The 15,924-nt window shown below is 32.5% G+C and overlaps 4 protein-coding genes and 1 long non-coding RNA gene across 5 annotated transcripts; 2 read left to right on the forward strand and 3 right to left on the reverse strand.

Moving 5' to 3' along the window:
* Nucleotides 1–1,798: 1,798 nt before the first annotated feature.
* Nucleotides 1,799–2,724, forward strand: LOC110812640 (glyoxylase I 4-like). The gene is made up of 3 exons (XM_022039461.2): nucleotides 1,799–2,039; nucleotides 2,138–2,243; nucleotides 2,324–2,724. Exons 1-3 carry the CDS (start codon nucleotides 1,897–1,899, stop codon nucleotides 2,594–2,596), a joined length of 522 nt encoding a protein of 173 aa, XP_021895153.1. The 5' UTR covers nucleotides 1,799–1,896; the 3' UTR covers nucleotides 2,597–2,724.
* Nucleotides 2,725–2,778: 54 nt separating this feature from the next.
* LOC148253115 (uncharacterized) lies at nucleotides 2,779–3,770 on the reverse strand. The gene is made up of 2 exons (XR_015813618.1): nucleotides 3,221–3,770; nucleotides 2,779–3,137 (listed from the first exon to the last, which is right to left on the reverse strand). It is a non-coding gene; the product is annotated as an uncharacterized LOC148253115 (long non-coding RNA).
* A 1,345-nt stretch (nucleotides 3,771–5,115) lies between these two features.
* Nucleotides 5,116–6,640, forward strand: LOC110812641 (Dynein light chain type 1 family protein). Its single transcript, XM_022039462.2, has 2 exons — nucleotides 5,116–5,807; nucleotides 6,368–6,640. Exons 1-2 carry the CDS (start codon nucleotides 5,340–5,342, stop codon nucleotides 6,521–6,523), a joined length of 624 nt encoding a protein of 207 aa, XP_021895154.1. The 5' UTR covers nucleotides 5,116–5,339; the 3' UTR covers nucleotides 6,524–6,640.
* Nucleotides 6,641–7,883: 1,243 nt separating this feature from the next.
* LOC148253116 (plant/protein) lies at nucleotides 7,884–8,787 on the reverse strand. The gene is made up of 2 exons (XM_088207524.1): nucleotides 8,088–8,787; nucleotides 7,884–7,954 (listed from the first exon to the last, which is right to left on the reverse strand). Exon 1 carries the CDS (start codon nucleotides 8,462–8,464, stop codon nucleotides 8,111–8,113), a length of 354 nt encoding a protein of 117 aa, XP_088063650.1. The 5' UTR covers nucleotides 8,465–8,787; the 3' UTR covers nucleotides 7,884–7,954; nucleotides 8,088–8,110.
* Nucleotides 8,788–9,642: 855 nt separating this feature from the next.
* On the reverse strand, nucleotides 9,643–14,995 carry LOC110812642 (CCCH-type zinc finger family protein). Its single transcript, XM_088207836.1, has 3 exons — nucleotides 14,658–14,995; nucleotides 13,905–14,015; nucleotides 9,643–11,251 (listed from the first exon to the last, which is right to left on the reverse strand). Exons 1-3 carry the CDS (start codon nucleotides 14,727–14,729, stop codon nucleotides 9,914–9,916), a joined length of 1,521 nt encoding a protein of 506 aa, XP_088063962.1. The 5' UTR covers nucleotides 14,730–14,995; the 3' UTR covers nucleotides 9,643–9,913.
* Nucleotides 14,996–15,924: the final 929 nt, after the last annotated feature.

Here is a 15,924-nt window from a genome sequence, read left to right on the forward strand (position 1 = left end):
TTTTATAAGTCATCCGAAACTTGAGACAAGATAGCTGAAGTTGGTTGTTTATACGTAGAGAATTTTATGTATCATTAAAGGTATTGAACCAATCGATTGCCTTATTTGACTGTCAAATATAAATTTCATTTATAGAGAAATTCAACTATATGATATTATGAATAATATAATATTTGAGTTAGATCATTACACTAATTAGACATAAGACTATATTGTGGGCAATTCTGAGATTTATTATCCTTACTATTTCTTAAGTTTATATATATATACATATATATTCATATCTTAATATGTATGATAATGTTTGATCCTACATAACTACTAATTAGAGTGACTTTACAGATTAGGTTTACAATTGCAAATTAGAACAGATATTTTAAAGCAAATTAATAGGATTGGTGTGAAGTCCAAAAAGACAGGCAGTGTGGTCAAAACTTTTGAAACTTGTGCTTTACAAGCAGCCATGTTCATGCATGCATGAGGAATATCGCTTTGTGTTGAAAAATCAGTAGCTTCTCATATATTTTATTTTCTTCAATTGTACAATCAAAATTAAAACGATGACGTTTAGGTAACTTATAAGTGTGTGTATATATATATATATATATGGATTTATATGGGTAATTTGATTTTTTTTTTTTACCATAAGTATTATATAATATATACTTAACATAAAAAAATAATTTTGAATTAATTTAAAATGGTCCAAAAATTTTTAAAAAACCCAAAATATATCTCTCTTTCACACTTCTCTCTCTACATGCTTCTCATTTCTTTCTCATCTCAATATACATATACATACACATATCCAGAGAGAGAGAGAGAGAATGCTCTTATGTTTTACCCAAAAGAACACACACACATATATATACATACCTATATATACATTGATGGGAGGAAACAAGCACAAGAAAATTGTTTTTTTCTTTGACTAAATTCAATTAAATCTTCGTTTGGTAGCCTAATGAGAGTACACAAATTGTTTTCTACACTAACATCAACCTTGTCAAAATCAAAAAAGAAAATCAACTTTGCCTCCGCTATTAACTTCTACTTTCTAATCTTCCCAGAAGAAAAGTCTTTAACAACTTATAATTAATACTTATAGAATACTTAATACGTACTTATAATATACAGAACAAGTGTTTATACACATATATATATATATAAATTTAGAACTCCATCTGTGGCTGCTACCTCAGCTGGGAGGCAGCTAGGAGGCAGCTGTCTGGTTTGCTTACTTGCTGATTGCCACCTACTTAAAACGTCAAAAAAAGCAAAACCCATTAAAACCCACGACTTGAAACATTGATATATCCATACACATCTACTTATATAAAATAGTTTTATATACACCAAGTTGTCTTAAGTAGCTGGTACCGTAAGGAAGAAGTACGCTTGCTGTAAGCCTTTTAACGTGTCAAATCCTAATTAATTTGGAATATTTTAAAATTTTTATATTTGAAAATGTTTTCTTCGTGTATTATTATTATTATTATTATCATCTTTTTGATAAGGTAACAACTATTAGAGTTGCAATTAGTTTCAGATTAGGATAATTTAAGATTAAATTGTAAGAAATTTGTTTAGTGAGTTACTTAATTATAGGGTTAATCTTCTATCTTTAATTGAATTTAAAAAATAGAGAGACAGCTAAAATATTTTTAAAAAAATGAAAAAATCAGATGTTTTGAGTCATGTCCACGCAGGAACGAGTTTAACTACCGAGTCACGAAACAAAGAATGTTGCAGATCAGATTACTCATCCTCTGGAATTCTATATATATATATATATACATGTAGTCTTCTCTTATTATTATCCTTCAATTGATAATTTATTAACTTGAAAATCCAAACATCCCACATCGATTTCTCCGTTTATTTTCCTTATCTTCGATGGAGAATCCTCTGCGCCTGAAGTCATTGAACCACGTTTCTTTACTTTGTAGAGACCTTGAGAAATCTCTTGATTTCTACCAGAATGTTATTGGGTTCTTCCCTGTCAGACGCCCTGGTTCTTTCAACTTCCATGGTGCATGGTATGCATATATACATATACATATACATATACATATACATATATATATAGTTACAAGTTGATTTTCCTGTTAATTAAAAGCTGATTTGTGGGTTTTAGGCTGTTCAATTATGGCATTGGCATACACCTCCTGCAATCTGAAAACCCTGATAACATGCGCAAGATTGGCCGCATCAACCCCAAAGATAATCACATTTCCTTCCAGGTATAATTCTTTATCTCTTTTCCAGTTCTCTTTTATTAATGCATGGTTGAGTTGTATCTGAAGTGGGTTTTTAGTAACAGTGCGAAGGCATGGCAACAGTGGAGAACAAATTGAAGGAAATGAACATAGAGTGCGTTAAAGGCAGAGTGGAGGAGGGTGGAATCGTGGTCGATCAACTCTTTTTTCACGACCCAGATGGGAACATGATCGAGATTTGTAACTGCGATGATCTCCCTGTAATTCCCTTGCCGGGATCTGGAGATACCATACAATCATGTTCCCTGATCAGTTGCAATATTCTACAGCAGCAGCAACAACAGCAACAGCAACATATTCAACAAATAGCACAATAATAACTAAAAATACATTGTCTTGTTCTTCCGTTAGTGGAAATAAAAAATATAGAAGAAGTTTGCTATACGATCTTATAAGAATTGGATTGTAATTTGTTCATATTTTTTTAACTCAAATGTCGTAGAAAGTGATTCTTCTTTTCCTACACTCAACGTTCTTTAGCGACACAAAAAAAAAGTAGTTCCCAATCTTCAAAATTTATTTATTTATCATGAAAAAAGTAAAACCTTACGAGGAGAATTGTACAGTACCAGGCACGAGATGCATCTTCTACCTAAACAATAGTCGTAATGGAAAAGTCAATATCAGACACAAAATAAATGTTTGTGAAGAAAAATACGAGATAGAAATTGTGAATGAGCTGGTTATAAGTTGAAATAAGCAGCAAAAAGCTTCTAGAGGTGCATCATCACAAGCAGAACTCAACTGGGTACTCAGAAAGGCACACATAAATGAATCTTAATATTCCAGTAGTAAAAAAGATGAACTGAAAAAGTTCAGAAACCAGGTGAATGAAAAAGCTGAAGCAGTTGAAGGCAGCTGCAGTGAAGAACAAAGAAAAGAGAAGAATTAGGAGCTCCCTTCAGTCCAAAACATATACTTACAAGATCCAAGATATTCACCTCGTGATGAACTGTTTTAGGCTGCAAGGAACTCCTATTTCTCACTTTTCACCTTTAACTACCAAAGAAAAGAAAGAAGACTCGGAGAGGAAAAAAAAAAAAAAAAAAAACATCCTAACAACAACTTGAAAGCAGAAATTAGTGAGGCTAGCGATGCTGTGTATTTATAAACCCCTATATAACAGACCTTATAGAAAACTAAGTTTCTTTAACGAAGACGTATTACATACCCTTGTATTTAATTGACGCGAGATTACATCTCTTAATATCTTTTTAACATAGAACCTATATAATGTAAGTGCAAATATTAAGATAACAAATCCACCTGCCATTATTTATGCTTCAAACCAAACTTTCTGCGTAGGATTAACTTCCGATTTTCGAGTTTTTAAGTGTTTTATACATGGGTGAAGGGAGAATTTTGCTTAAGAATGGTAGGTAGAGCAGAGGGAAAAACAGACCTTATTTGGTTGAAGATTAATTTCTAACCACCAGCCTTGCTATCAAAGTAAATGCAGCAAGTTGGAATAGCTGAGCAAATAATGAATACACATATAGGGCGCATCATTAGCGATCTGCTCTAATTGCCAGCGTGTTCGTTCGTAAACATAGAAAATGTTATTCGTCGTGAAAAATTATATATTATACTATTTATACATTGTAAATACTATAGTTTTAGTTACTAAATTTTAATAAACATTTTAAGTGACTATATCTAAAATTTAAAAGTATGGTTAAAATAAATTGTTAACTAAAGTTATATTTTATTCTTAACTAGCAAGGAATTATATATATATATATATATATATATATATATTAAATTGATGGTTGCTAAAAGTATAAATTATATAATAAGTTGATAAATATGATCTCAATAAATGTTGTTGGTTGTTCAGATATTACCAAATTTAAGGCACCTCTTAAATGTCAGTAATTCACCTGAAATTGACCATCCTCTTTTAACATCTGTGGTTGTACTTCATTGTCTGTATATATATGTTTGTATAGATATATATATATATATATATATATATATACACGTACATTATATTGTTAGCATTGTGTTATTTACATATTTTTCAATATATATCACCCATCATTAAATTACCATTAATTTTTTAATTACATGGTTAATATTTTTTTTTTCTTTTATGTAAGAATTTGTATATTTAAATTAAATTAAATTAAACTGTATTTTTATTAAAAAAATTGTACTTAATTAATAAAAATATTAATATATTGAAGTTAAAAAAATCATTTTCAAATTCTAAAAACATGAAGTAAAATACAAAATACCCAATCAATGCCTTATCGATAAGACATGCATCCCCACCTTCTATGTCAATATTTATTTGGTATGAGTTATGGGTATATATATATATATGTGTGTGTGTATATATATATATATATATGTAGATATACACACACACACACACACACGCAGCTAGCTATACTTTTTTTTTTTTTAATACAATTAATTGTAGGTCCATTACTTTTTGCTACGTAGAGGCCGAAGTTTATGGTTTAACGAGTACTACCTTGTCTTATGGATCCTTGTTGGGTTATATACATATACATGTACATATATATACATATATATATATATATATACTTATAAGGGCCTAAATCAGTGAAGAAAATGCATTTTCTTTCTTTAGAATGTTTGATTGATGGGTGAGACAAATGATTGGGAAATGGGCTCCTTTAATGGAGCAACGAATTAAATTAATTTGGTCTATAAGTCAACTATCATAGCTTAAAACTATATATATATATATATATATTATATAAATTAATTATAAGTAAATAATGAGGGGAGGCCATGCATGCTGGGCTGTCCAGTAACAAAGCCATTGGAGACAAATATGCCCCAAAACACTAATAATCATCAACTCTCTCCCCAATCCCACCACCCTTTTTTATATCTTTCATCCCACATGCCCTGCTGTTACATATACATATACATATACATGTATTTTTTGTGTATAAACGTATTGACTAGCTACCCGCATATATATACACACACACAGTTTTTTTTTTTTATATATATAATACCCTTTACCCATCAAGACCAATTGAGGAGAGTGTTCCTGAATGCACCACTTCAAACTCCATAGAAATGGCTACCCAGGAGATGGCGAGTACTACTAAGCCAACGAAGAAAACGGCGTCGTTCTTGATGAATTTCTACAGATTCTCCGCCTCTTATAAACATCACAAGCCGAAAAAATCCGGCCGTCATGATCCGGACCAGTTAACGAACAATCCCACGACTAACCCAAGTTGTTCGCCGGCGGCAAAGATCAAAGGGTCGACGATGAACAATTCTGAAGAAACGGAGAACGGCTGCCGGATGCAGAGAGGGGGAGGAGGAGAGATGTGCGGCGTCGTCGTCGTGGAGGGAAGTAGGAAATCGGTGTCTCATGCGGAGGCTAACTTGGCGTCGGTGGCGACGTTCCTTCAGGTGAAGGTGTTGGTTTCCGACATGCCGGAACTCATGCAAGTTCATGCCTTCCGGTGTGCTCGCCGGACTTACGATAGCTTGGAGAGGTTCAGCTCTAAGCACATGGCTTTTAACATCAAGAAGGTAGATATATATATATATATAAATTTTAATTTTGTATAATTTTCTTGAGTTTAAATTCAATAGAATTACTTAAATAATCAACTCATTCGGTTTTGTACGTGATTAGTGGAGTTTAAAATTTAATTTAAATACATAAATTAATTTTCTTTTATTTCAACGAAATAATTTAAAACTCTTTTTACTTCCAAAAAAAAAAAAGAAAATTTTTTATAATCAAAATAGTCAAACCATTATTACAACTAATTAATTAAACAAAAATATGAAGTTAATCTTTTTTTGTTAATTACTTAATTAACTGATATAGAGATCGAGAAAAGCCTTAGATCTGACATACCATGTGTAGAACAGCAAAGAATCTTTAATTACAATTAATTAATTGGTCAAATTTGAGTAATCATGCATCTTCTCCATTATAAACCTATTAATAATCTATTAACTTCTTTAATTAAGATCACATAACACTGTTATTATTTTTTTTGGGGTACTCTTTGAATTTGGAAACTGAAGAAAGGGTAATTCTGTACCATGTGATTTGATATTGTGTGTGTATATATGTGCAGGAGTTCGATAAAGTATATGGGCCGGCATGGCATTGCATTGTGGGCTCGAGTTTTGGGTCATTCGTGACCCATTCAACTGGCTATTTTCTCTACTTTTCAATGGAGAAGAAACTCTGCGTTTTGTTATTTAAAACCAAAGTTGGGAGAGCTGTGTAGATTGACTTTTTTTTTTTTTTTTTTAACTTTTGTGTTTGGATGAGATGATTTTTACAGGGTTAAAAAAAAAAAAAAAAAAGAGGTGAAATTTATGAGTTATTTACATTTTTTATCTTTAAAATGTCGAATGAAGATATGAATTTACAGCAGAATTTTACTTCTTTTTTTTTTGGGTATATATATATATGTATATATATATTTATTAAATTTTATGGAATTATTGATAATTAAGTAATCGAATAATAAATAAAAAAAAATATTGAGTAACAGCAAAATTGATTAGTACAATTAATTAATTAATTGGCTGCATTATTCATGGTTTTGTCCTCGTAATATTATTATATTATGACGTGTTGAATATGTTGGCTTTTTCCTTTTTTAATTTAAATAATTTATGTGTTCAAATAATACATATAGAGTAGTTAAGAAATGGGTCATGCGCTAATATATAAAATAATATTATACGTATACTATAAATAATTAACTAAGCTTCATTAGTAGAAAAATCAAGCTCTTAATGGATATTAACTAATGGTTTTTATACGTTAATTTTGGTAGGATGACGTGCCATTATCAGTATTAAGTACTTTACTAATTGATTTTTAGGAATATTTTTTGTTAATTAATTTTCAACCACACAAATTATATATATATATATATATATACATGGTTCAAATGAAGAGCAATTTGAAGAGAATCATTTGATGGATGAAAATATTTTACTATCTTCATCTCATATATGCATGTATATATATATATATATATATATGCTTTGGCCATTTGTTAATTATTAACTAATCAAGAATTGAAAATGATTTTGGCCGGCAGTCTTGATAGGATTGCATATGGAATTAGAGACCATTTACATCAATATCAAACACAACTTCCTTTTATACCAACTACAGTATTCATATTATCACTAACTTTTAATTTAATAATTGAATTTATTTAGGAGAAATTATTTATATATATATATATATATGGTATCTGAAAATAAATGAATTAACTCTATAAATAAATTTAAAATATAATATATAATAATAACTTCTATATATATATATATTTATTTTGTAAAATAAATTTTTTTATTTTTTTAAATATATTACATGGATCCTTCAATATTCATAACAATTGTCTCATTTAATTTGATAAGAATTTCTGAATCCCAAATAACATTATTAATTTTGTGAATGTATAAATTACCCATGTCAGATTGATCAGAATTGGGATTAATCAAATTCCAATTATCCTAATTATGAAATAAATTATCCAAACAGAGAAATTAATTAGGGGGGGAGGGGGGGAAGAAGACAATCCCTTGAAGCTTCAAAGCCAGAAATAGAAATTAAAAAAATAAGCATCCTTAAAATTTCAGTTTCTGAAAATCTCATTGAAAAATCCATGCATGCATCTATTATAAGTCGATTCCTCCTGAAATAAAATGGATTCATCAACTGCTAATCCTTTCATATATATATATATATATATATATATATACAGATCAAAAGTGAAATAAAATGTAAAAAACGAACAAAAAAAAAAGGAAATGGTTTGAGAAATTTACGTGCATGAAAACATACGAGAGACCTACGACGACCTGTGTTTATTATGCGATCTTCTTTGGTGGGTGGCCGTCGTCGATCTTCCAAAAATTCCGCAGAACCCGCAACCAGATACCTTAGGAGAAGGTGGGTCCAAGGCGGATGATGCCGGCGCCGTTGAAGGTGCGTCGACAGTGACAGTCCGAAGGGGAATTCCCCCTCCGCCGCCGTCGACGGAACGGCTACGTTGTATGGTGGCAGAAGAGACTGATTCTTTATGATTACCCCGATGATGATGGTGATGACGGTGATGATCTCCTTGCAAGAACTTGTCGTCCCAAACCAACCCAGAAGATCCTTGCCTCCTAAACGACGTCGTAGATCTCTGCAACCCCGCCATATTCTTTAGTTTCTCTCTGTGATTAATCCTCTGTTTTGGTTCTTAGAGGAAAATGATGGAGACCAGCGATGATAAATACATACATATATATATATATGTATATGTATATGTATATGTATACGTATACGTATACGTATATGTGAAGAAGAGAGGAGAAGAAAAATGAAGATAACCTAATTGTATTATAATATTATTCTTGTGCTGGGGTGGGGGAGGCTATAAAAGGAAACTAGAGGAGGGACGAAAATGAAAAAGGAGAAATACAAATGGGGAAAATTCATAAAAAGGAATCTCGGTTGGGGCGTATTATACAGAGAAGATCGGATAATAACACAGGTAAAAGATTAACACAGCTTTCGGGATTTTAGAGCCTAACAATTTAACACGATTAACAAACTCTCCTCAAAATTTGGCCTTTTTTTTTTTTTTTTTTAAAGTTGGATTTTTTAATGGTCTGGTGCTTTATGCCTAATTCATTCCACCAAATTTACTGAAATATATGTACATAATTTATATATATATATATATATAAATATATATTATTAAGATATCTCCAACTTATTTACTCAAAAAAAAAAAAAAAAAAAATTTCCTTATTAGCTATCAAAAGACTCACATTTTGGAAATGATATCTATATATATATATATATATTTATTATATAATCCTCTCTTTTTTTTTTTTTTTGGTTCATTGAATAGTAAGAGGGAAATTAAGTCAGAAAATCATAAATGTCCAAGTTCTTATCATATTACAGGCACATTAGGTGACAGTAATCTTTTTTATTTTGAGGACCAGATTATTCTCTTAAATTAGATTTAATTTGGTGCCTGTATAATCTGATGGTTTTATATGCATATATACAAACTTAGAAATGGTATTTCCCCATTAGTGAAAAAAGGAGAAAGAATCAAGAATCAGATATTCTATGTCCATGAGAGATCTCAGATGTTATGAATACATATGCTGTGCAGATATGTCCGAGAAGCCAAATCCAAGAAACAAATATCTGAAAAAGTCCAACCTTTGTGATCAAAGTCAACTACCCAGAGGATTTCCTTCAACCAAAACAGAGAAGAGAAAAAAATGATTGCAGAAATATGGCGGCTTTTGTCTTAAAATCCCATTTTTTGCGCAGTTAAACTAAATCTTTTGTTTGAAGGATGGTGAAAAATTGATCTTCAAAAATCTGAACTGACTGTTAAGCAGAAACAAGGTGGCAAAAAACCCATGTTCTCAATACAGATGTAGAAATGTTATCCTCATCTAGTATGAGGAATAAAAATATCTCCATTTAGTCAACAGTAAACAAATGGATGCCAACATATTCCAAGGATCACAAGAAATTAACACAACACTATCTAAAACCAAACTGTTATATCATTATCATCCTACTTTCGAGATGATCATGAATGCTCTTGGACAAAAAGAGGGTTGCCCGCTCTCTTCTCTCAGCTACCATTAGTATTGTCGTCCGCTACGTTATTCGATCTCCTTTTGTCCTTGAGGATTTCACTCAGAGGCTTTGGACCCTCGAAGTCTGCTGCAGCTCCACCCCCTAGAGTTCCATAGTCCCCATGGTCTTCAGCCCTTTTCTTCTCTTCTTTAATTTGGGCAAGTGACTTGGGTCCTGAAAATGCAGAAGGCTCGAAAGCAGATCTCCTTTCCCTCAAAACTGGTTTCCTAGAGATATCAGACGAGTAAGAAGGCCGCCTAGTAAGTCTTTCTTCCCTGTGGCGCTGCCTGGACCGATTAGACTGTGAATGGTTATGCCATCCATGCAATCTGCCATCATTTGACAGTATTCCATTATCCCCCAAGGATTCTATGGAGTTTCTCCCCATATCAGATGACAATCTTCCATGAAGTCGATGGCTCAATCCTTGCCTTTGATCCCTTTCGCGGCTGCGACTGAGCAGGTATTCTGATTCATCCCTTCTTGATAAACGAGCAGTAGAACCGTCAATTTCCCTACGTTTTCTTAGATGGTCCCTAAGATCCATACAATTCAAACCATCAACTTCCAGTTCAATTGGTAATAACTTTTTTCTCTTCCGAGACACTATAGAATCCAACATTTTCTCTCTTGTGCGGCCCGAAGCTCTCCCAGCATCATCAAAAATAAGCTCATTATCTAATTGATCATAGGCATCGTATATCTTTCTTTCATATATGAGTTCTGCGTCAGGGTACACGGGGTCATACTCAGCAGGAGCTTCAAAATCCTCTGATTTGTTATCTACAAGAACATCAAATCCAGGAGATGATTCCCACCGATCCTCTGGTTCAACATGGTCCTCCATTTGCTCCTCAGAACTCTGATCAGCGCATAGATGAGATCTGGTTTGAATTAAACCTTCCCCATGAATCAAGGGGTCTGTCTTGACCACAGCAGCCTGTTCATAGTCAGACCCTGAAATTTCTGCTGAATTTCTTTGCTTTGGAATGCTCAGAGGTGCTGATTGCCTGAGATCCTCCTTAGCTTGAAGTCTTACGTCTATCTTAGCCTTTGGAACAGCGTCAGACAGATTCTTATTTGTTCCGGCTGGAGCTAACCCAGAACCATTCCCTGCAGATGTCTTATTCTCCAGTGAAGGAGTGTCAGTCTTCCAAGACTTCCCAACAGGTGCACCGGCATCAGGACCATGCAGAAAAGTGCATCGGTCACCTTTATTACAGAATCCATTGAAGTAAAAGTAGCAGGGAACACTGGTCTTGTTCACAGGGGCTGAACTTTGATTGGGCACTTGAGCAGTTTCAGATGATGCCTCAGCATGTGATTCCAGGGGCTGTGGAGAAAACAAAATTTTAGGTCATCCAACATTTTTTTAATAGCAAAAGCACATTTCATTAGATATCTACCCAGGGAATGCTGCCTGTATGAATTTTGAATCTTGTTACCATATAATCAATTATATAACAAAACATCTATAAGAGCAAGAAGTGATCCCTCATTTATCAGGATACAACAACCATATCAACAATTCATCCATCATTTACCAGGATACAACCACCACACAGTAAGCAAAGTGCATTACCTGACCCCATGCAGTGGGATTCTATTTTACCATAAAACCTCTCAACTTTCAACTGCTCTATTTCAACACAAAAAAGGGGAGAGGAGGATCGAAGCTATGAGTATCCTCTTAAAACAAGGAGGCCATTAACTCATAAGCTATGAGTTCAACAGAATTGTTGTTCTTTTGGGTCAGCAAATATTGTTATCATTAATAAAGTCAGATAAAACGATGAAGAGTTAAAAAATTAATGAGAAGTTTGTAATTGTAAATTCTTTCCCTTTGTAAATTGGTTGCACTCCCACTGTGCCCTTTAATACTCTTTTTTCTTCTCGAAAAATAATAAGTTCACAAAGAAACAAATGAATAATAATGCCCAAAAGAAAGGGTGTCATCCAGTAGCCTGATTCGAAGTGGCTAGTTTTCATTCACAACCCTACATATATAGTCATTAACGCCAAAAAGATGGCAGACAACAATTGCTGGAGTTAACCAAGCCGAAAATATGACATATTCAAATAAATACAAAGCAAATCGATCCAGAAGTTGAAAAGAGATAGATATGATGGCTGAGGGCCATGACAAAACCCAACTGCATCCTAAACCTATCTATCAGAAGGGTATAAAAAGAATTTTGAGAAAACAACCCTAACGTTGTGATCCTGTACATCATGATCAAACCATAACAAGGTGGCTCACAAGCAAATCTGCAAGATCACTCAACTTAAATTCTGGAATTCATATCAAGTTGTCAAACTGTGGGATAAAATTCTACCTCATGATGCATTTAGAATTATTTAGTAAATTAAAGTATGCAAAAAACCACTTCTCAGGATGCAATTGGTTTCAAGCCGTTAGATGTTCCAGAACTCGTTCCTTTCCAACAACAACAAGAAAGACATAAGTTACTGAAGGTGCAGAAGCTTTGCTGAGCGCATAATAACTCATGACGAAGTTCTTGCTAGAATTAAATATAACAACAAAAAATACAAGGCTGCTGAAAATCAATATTGGTGATTCAAAGAGTTTGATGGAGGTGATCAAGTTCTAGTAGAAGTGAGAAAAATCAACAAAGGAAAACCAAACTCCCAATACAAGGTTTATGGTAGAGCTACTAGATGATCTCCACAATACTAGATGTCGCAGATTTTTTTCACTTTCATGTTTTGGCTGCATTTGATCCAATAAAAACCTAAAGATCGAAGAGAGCTGATCAGAAGAACTAAAGAAATAAATGGGAGGGACAGATGCAATTTTTATGAACAAGATTTGAAACCATGAGGTAGCTGATAACCATTTTGGTTAATTCTAATCCTAGACTCCTGAAAAATCGTTAGTTCTCTCCTTCCATTATTTGGGACAGGATGATTTTGTGGATTCCCTGTTGGCCAAAATACATGGGTACTTTTAAGCATGTCCTTTTGACTTTGTTATAAAGGGATTAAGTGCAGCTTTTCATTAACTCTTTGTTGTATGTTGTTTCATTTTTCATTTTCTTCGTGTGGTGGTTTTGGAGGATATCACATGCTCTACATTTTAACCTTTCTCTTCTCTCTATCTAATAATACTTCTTTTTTCATTAACAAAAGCATTTTGGTTAATGGTTACTCAGTAATATTTTACTGAAATTTTATATGTTCAATAGCAGCACCAAATTAAATTAACAGAATAAGCACACATAAGCAGTTTATTTAGCTTTCTACAAGATGCAGTTGCATTTTTCAAAAATAGTTTAATGATTTTAAACCAAGGTTCAGAAGCAATCTATCAATGCTTTTAAGAAAGAAATCAAATCTTCAGGAGAAATCAACCATATTTGCCCAAAAAATTTACAAGCAACAAACAAACTGTCCTGCAAGATTCAAGTTCTCTAAGCTTGCTAAAACTGAAGCACACGATAAATTATAAATTTCCTAAAACCAATATGAATCTGTCCATCCATGTACAGTTAATAGTAATAATAATAATAATGATAATAATGATAACAATAATAATAATAATAATAAAACAGGTCTTGCCATAAAAAACTTATGTCCTCTAAAGGGCTTTTCCTATCATCTAGGATTCTTCACAAGAATCACTGTTTACTTTAACGAACCTCTATTACTGACCTCCTTTCTAAGTTAAAAACAACCAAATTAATTGCTAGAAGAATTGCAGTTACGAGATTTTCTGATATTGAATACTTGAAGCCCCAAAAAGTATGACCTCCCGTTACCTGTACTAGCATATTGACAACTAGGGGAGGTCAGTCAACCACATCACACTGACAAAAAGAATATATCTATGTAATTTATTCGAGAGCATTTAATTCTAAGGCTCCATAATCATTAAGAGCCTCCGAAAAGTCAGACTTTATTCGACATCTGTCAAATGCAAATAAACGTGGATGAGAAATCATTCATGACGAACAGAATGAGCTTACAGGATGCCTAAAACCACAGGTCGGATTAAGACAGTTCCCAGCCAACCAGTACCAGCAATCCCTTGGGTTCAGCCTTGCTATCTCACTATGTCGATACTCACACTCAAGCCCCTGAAAATGGAAAGCAGAAAGATTACTTCTCAAGTTAAACAAATCTACAAAAGTAAAAAAAAAAAAAAACAAAGTCACCTCGCAAAGCACAAAGCCAACCCCTCGAAAAACAAGTGCGCCAGCAAAATAACTTGGATGAATTAATTAAAGACCAACTCAGATCAGGCATGAAAAAGTTCTCATTCCAATTCCAAAAAATGAAGCAACCAACATAGCCAGTGGCAAACAACAATTCTTCAGAAAAAAAAAAGGTCTAGGTATGGAAGAAGATATGTAATTTTACCCAAAAGCGAGACTACCCAAAGTATTTTCAGTAACTAAGTTTGATTTTAGTTCGAAGATTTCCACGCTTCTCTCGGAGACGAAATGAAGCTAACTAAACTACAAACACCGAATTGCAAAAATTCAACGAAAATGAACATTCACCGATAAATACAAAAATTAGCAGAGATTCTAGATCGTGGTCGTATAAACTAACCCTAGAACTAAAGATCCTCAATATAAGGTCACCGCGAAACAGTCTCCAGGTTAAAAAAATCCATAAAAATTTCACAATGTTAGCAACAGCAGACACAATCAGAAGAATAGATACGAAAGAAATGATGTACGAAGAAGGGGATTCATCATTTTCCAGCAAATAACCTTCTTGCAGGTGAGAGGAGAGGCCAAGAAGTAGACACAATCGGTATTCCTCTTCTGCACCTCCTCGTCCATGTTATCTTTCTCGGGAAAGAAGAGCGAGAAAAGAAGGGTAAAGTCTCGCGGAGTTTGAGAGATAGATCAAAACAAGTCCATCAACTGGTTCCAGCTCGAGCTTTACCCGGCTCACAGATCTTAGCGCAGAGAGAGAGAGAGAGAGAGAGTGGAATGTGGCTTGGGTTTAAAGACGGGTGGTTTTGGTTTTGTAATTCTGGAGGGTTTTTGGAATTTGGGGATTGGCTTCTTGGGGTTACGTCTGTAATATGTTACATGTACTCTCTCCTCCTCCTCCTCCTCCCAATTTGTAATGCTAACTTTTCCCCATTTTCTGCATTTTTAAAATAATAATAAATTTCACATAATATAATTCTTTTAGTACTTATTAATTTTAAATTTTGATTAATTAATTAACAATCAAATTTTGTAGTACTAAAAAAATACTTGAATTATATAAATATTAAATTGATAAAATTATATATCTGAGTTAATCAAAACATATGGCTGCATTATATTTTTTGGATACTCCTAATTTGTATATATATTGAGTTAAAGTCCATATATATATATATATTGAATTATATTTGACATATAACAAAAAAATATATATATGATGAAAAATTTTGGCTGGGAAGTTGATTGAACACAAACAAAGAGGATATAATTGAGGTGGAATGATTCCAATTTGCATGATTATAATAATAGTAACTTCTTGTTCGTATTTAATATAAAGTTTATTACGAACGACAGTAAATTTATAATAATTGTTTCGTTATGATTAAAAATTTAATTAATTAGTATGTTAATAGAATAACAATGATTGAATTAAAATTAAATTTTAGTAAATTTATTATATTTTTAAATAAAAAAATATTTTATAATTATTAAATTGTTTTAATTTAAATAATTATAATGGGTTAAAAATTTTATTTAATTTTGTATTTATTATAAAAAAAAATGAGAAGCCAATTTTTCCAACAAAATTTCTATTTATATATATATAGATATATTAAATTACATTACAATTTTTTTTCCTGTTATTACTGCAAATTTAGCACTAGAGTTTGTATCTTCACTTCTCTACTATTTCTTTAATTATTATGTAAATCATAAATTTAATTTATTAAGGGGGGTAAAAAAAAAAGAAGATCCCAAGTAGTTGGCATTCTTGAACAAATAGAACCTACAAGATCCAGTTGTTTAGAAGTTTTTC

This window comes from Carica papaya, chromosome 7, assembly GCF_054855325.1.
Source record: "Carica papaya isolate Zhongbai chromosome 7, ASM5485532v1, whole genome shotgun sequence".
Lineage (NCBI taxonomy): Eukaryota > Viridiplantae > Streptophyta > Magnoliopsida > Brassicales > Caricaceae > Carica > Carica papaya.

What these genes read in the sequence shown, in the direction of transcription:
- LOC110812641 (XM_022039462.2), top strand. Translation starts at nt 5,340, where the DNA reads ATGGCTACCCAGGAGATGGCGAGTACTACTAAGCCAACGAAGAAAACG. An exon ending in TGGCTTTTAACATCAAGAAG is followed by an intron (nt 5,808 to 6,367) that starts GTAGATATATAT and finishes ATATATGTGCAG; the next exon opens with GAGTTCGATAAAGTATATGG.
- LOC148253116 (XM_088207524.1), bottom strand. Translation starts at nt 8,464, where the DNA reads ATGGCGGGGTTGCAGAGATCTACGACGTCGTTTAGGAGGCAAGGATCT.
- LOC110812640 (XM_022039461.2), top strand. Translation starts at nt 1,897, where the DNA reads ATGGAGAATCCTCTGCGCCTGAAGTCATTGAACCACGTTTCTTTACTT. An exon ending in TTCAACTTCCATGGTGCATG is followed by an intron (nt 2,040 to 2,137) that starts GTATGCATATAT and finishes TGTGGGTTTTAG; the next exon opens with GCTGTTCAATTATGGCATTG. An exon ending in ATAATCACATTTCCTTCCAG is followed by an intron (nt 2,244 to 2,323) that starts GTATAATTCTTT and finishes TTTTAGTAACAG; the next exon opens with TGCGAAGGCATGGCAACAGT.
- LOC110812642 (XM_088207836.1), bottom strand. Translation starts at nt 14,729, where the DNA reads ATGGACGAGGAGGTGCAGAAGAGGAATACCGATTGTGTCTACTTCTTG. An exon ending in CTCCTCTCACCTGCAAGAAG is followed by an intron (nt 14,016 to 14,657) that starts GTTATTTGCTGG and finishes TTCCATTTTCAG; the next exon opens with GGGCTTGAGTGTGAGTATCG. An exon ending in CCTGTGGTTTTAGGCATCCT is followed by an intron (nt 11,252 to 13,904) that starts GTAAGCTCATTC and finishes TTTTCTCCACAG; the next exon opens with CCCCTGGAATCACATGCTGA.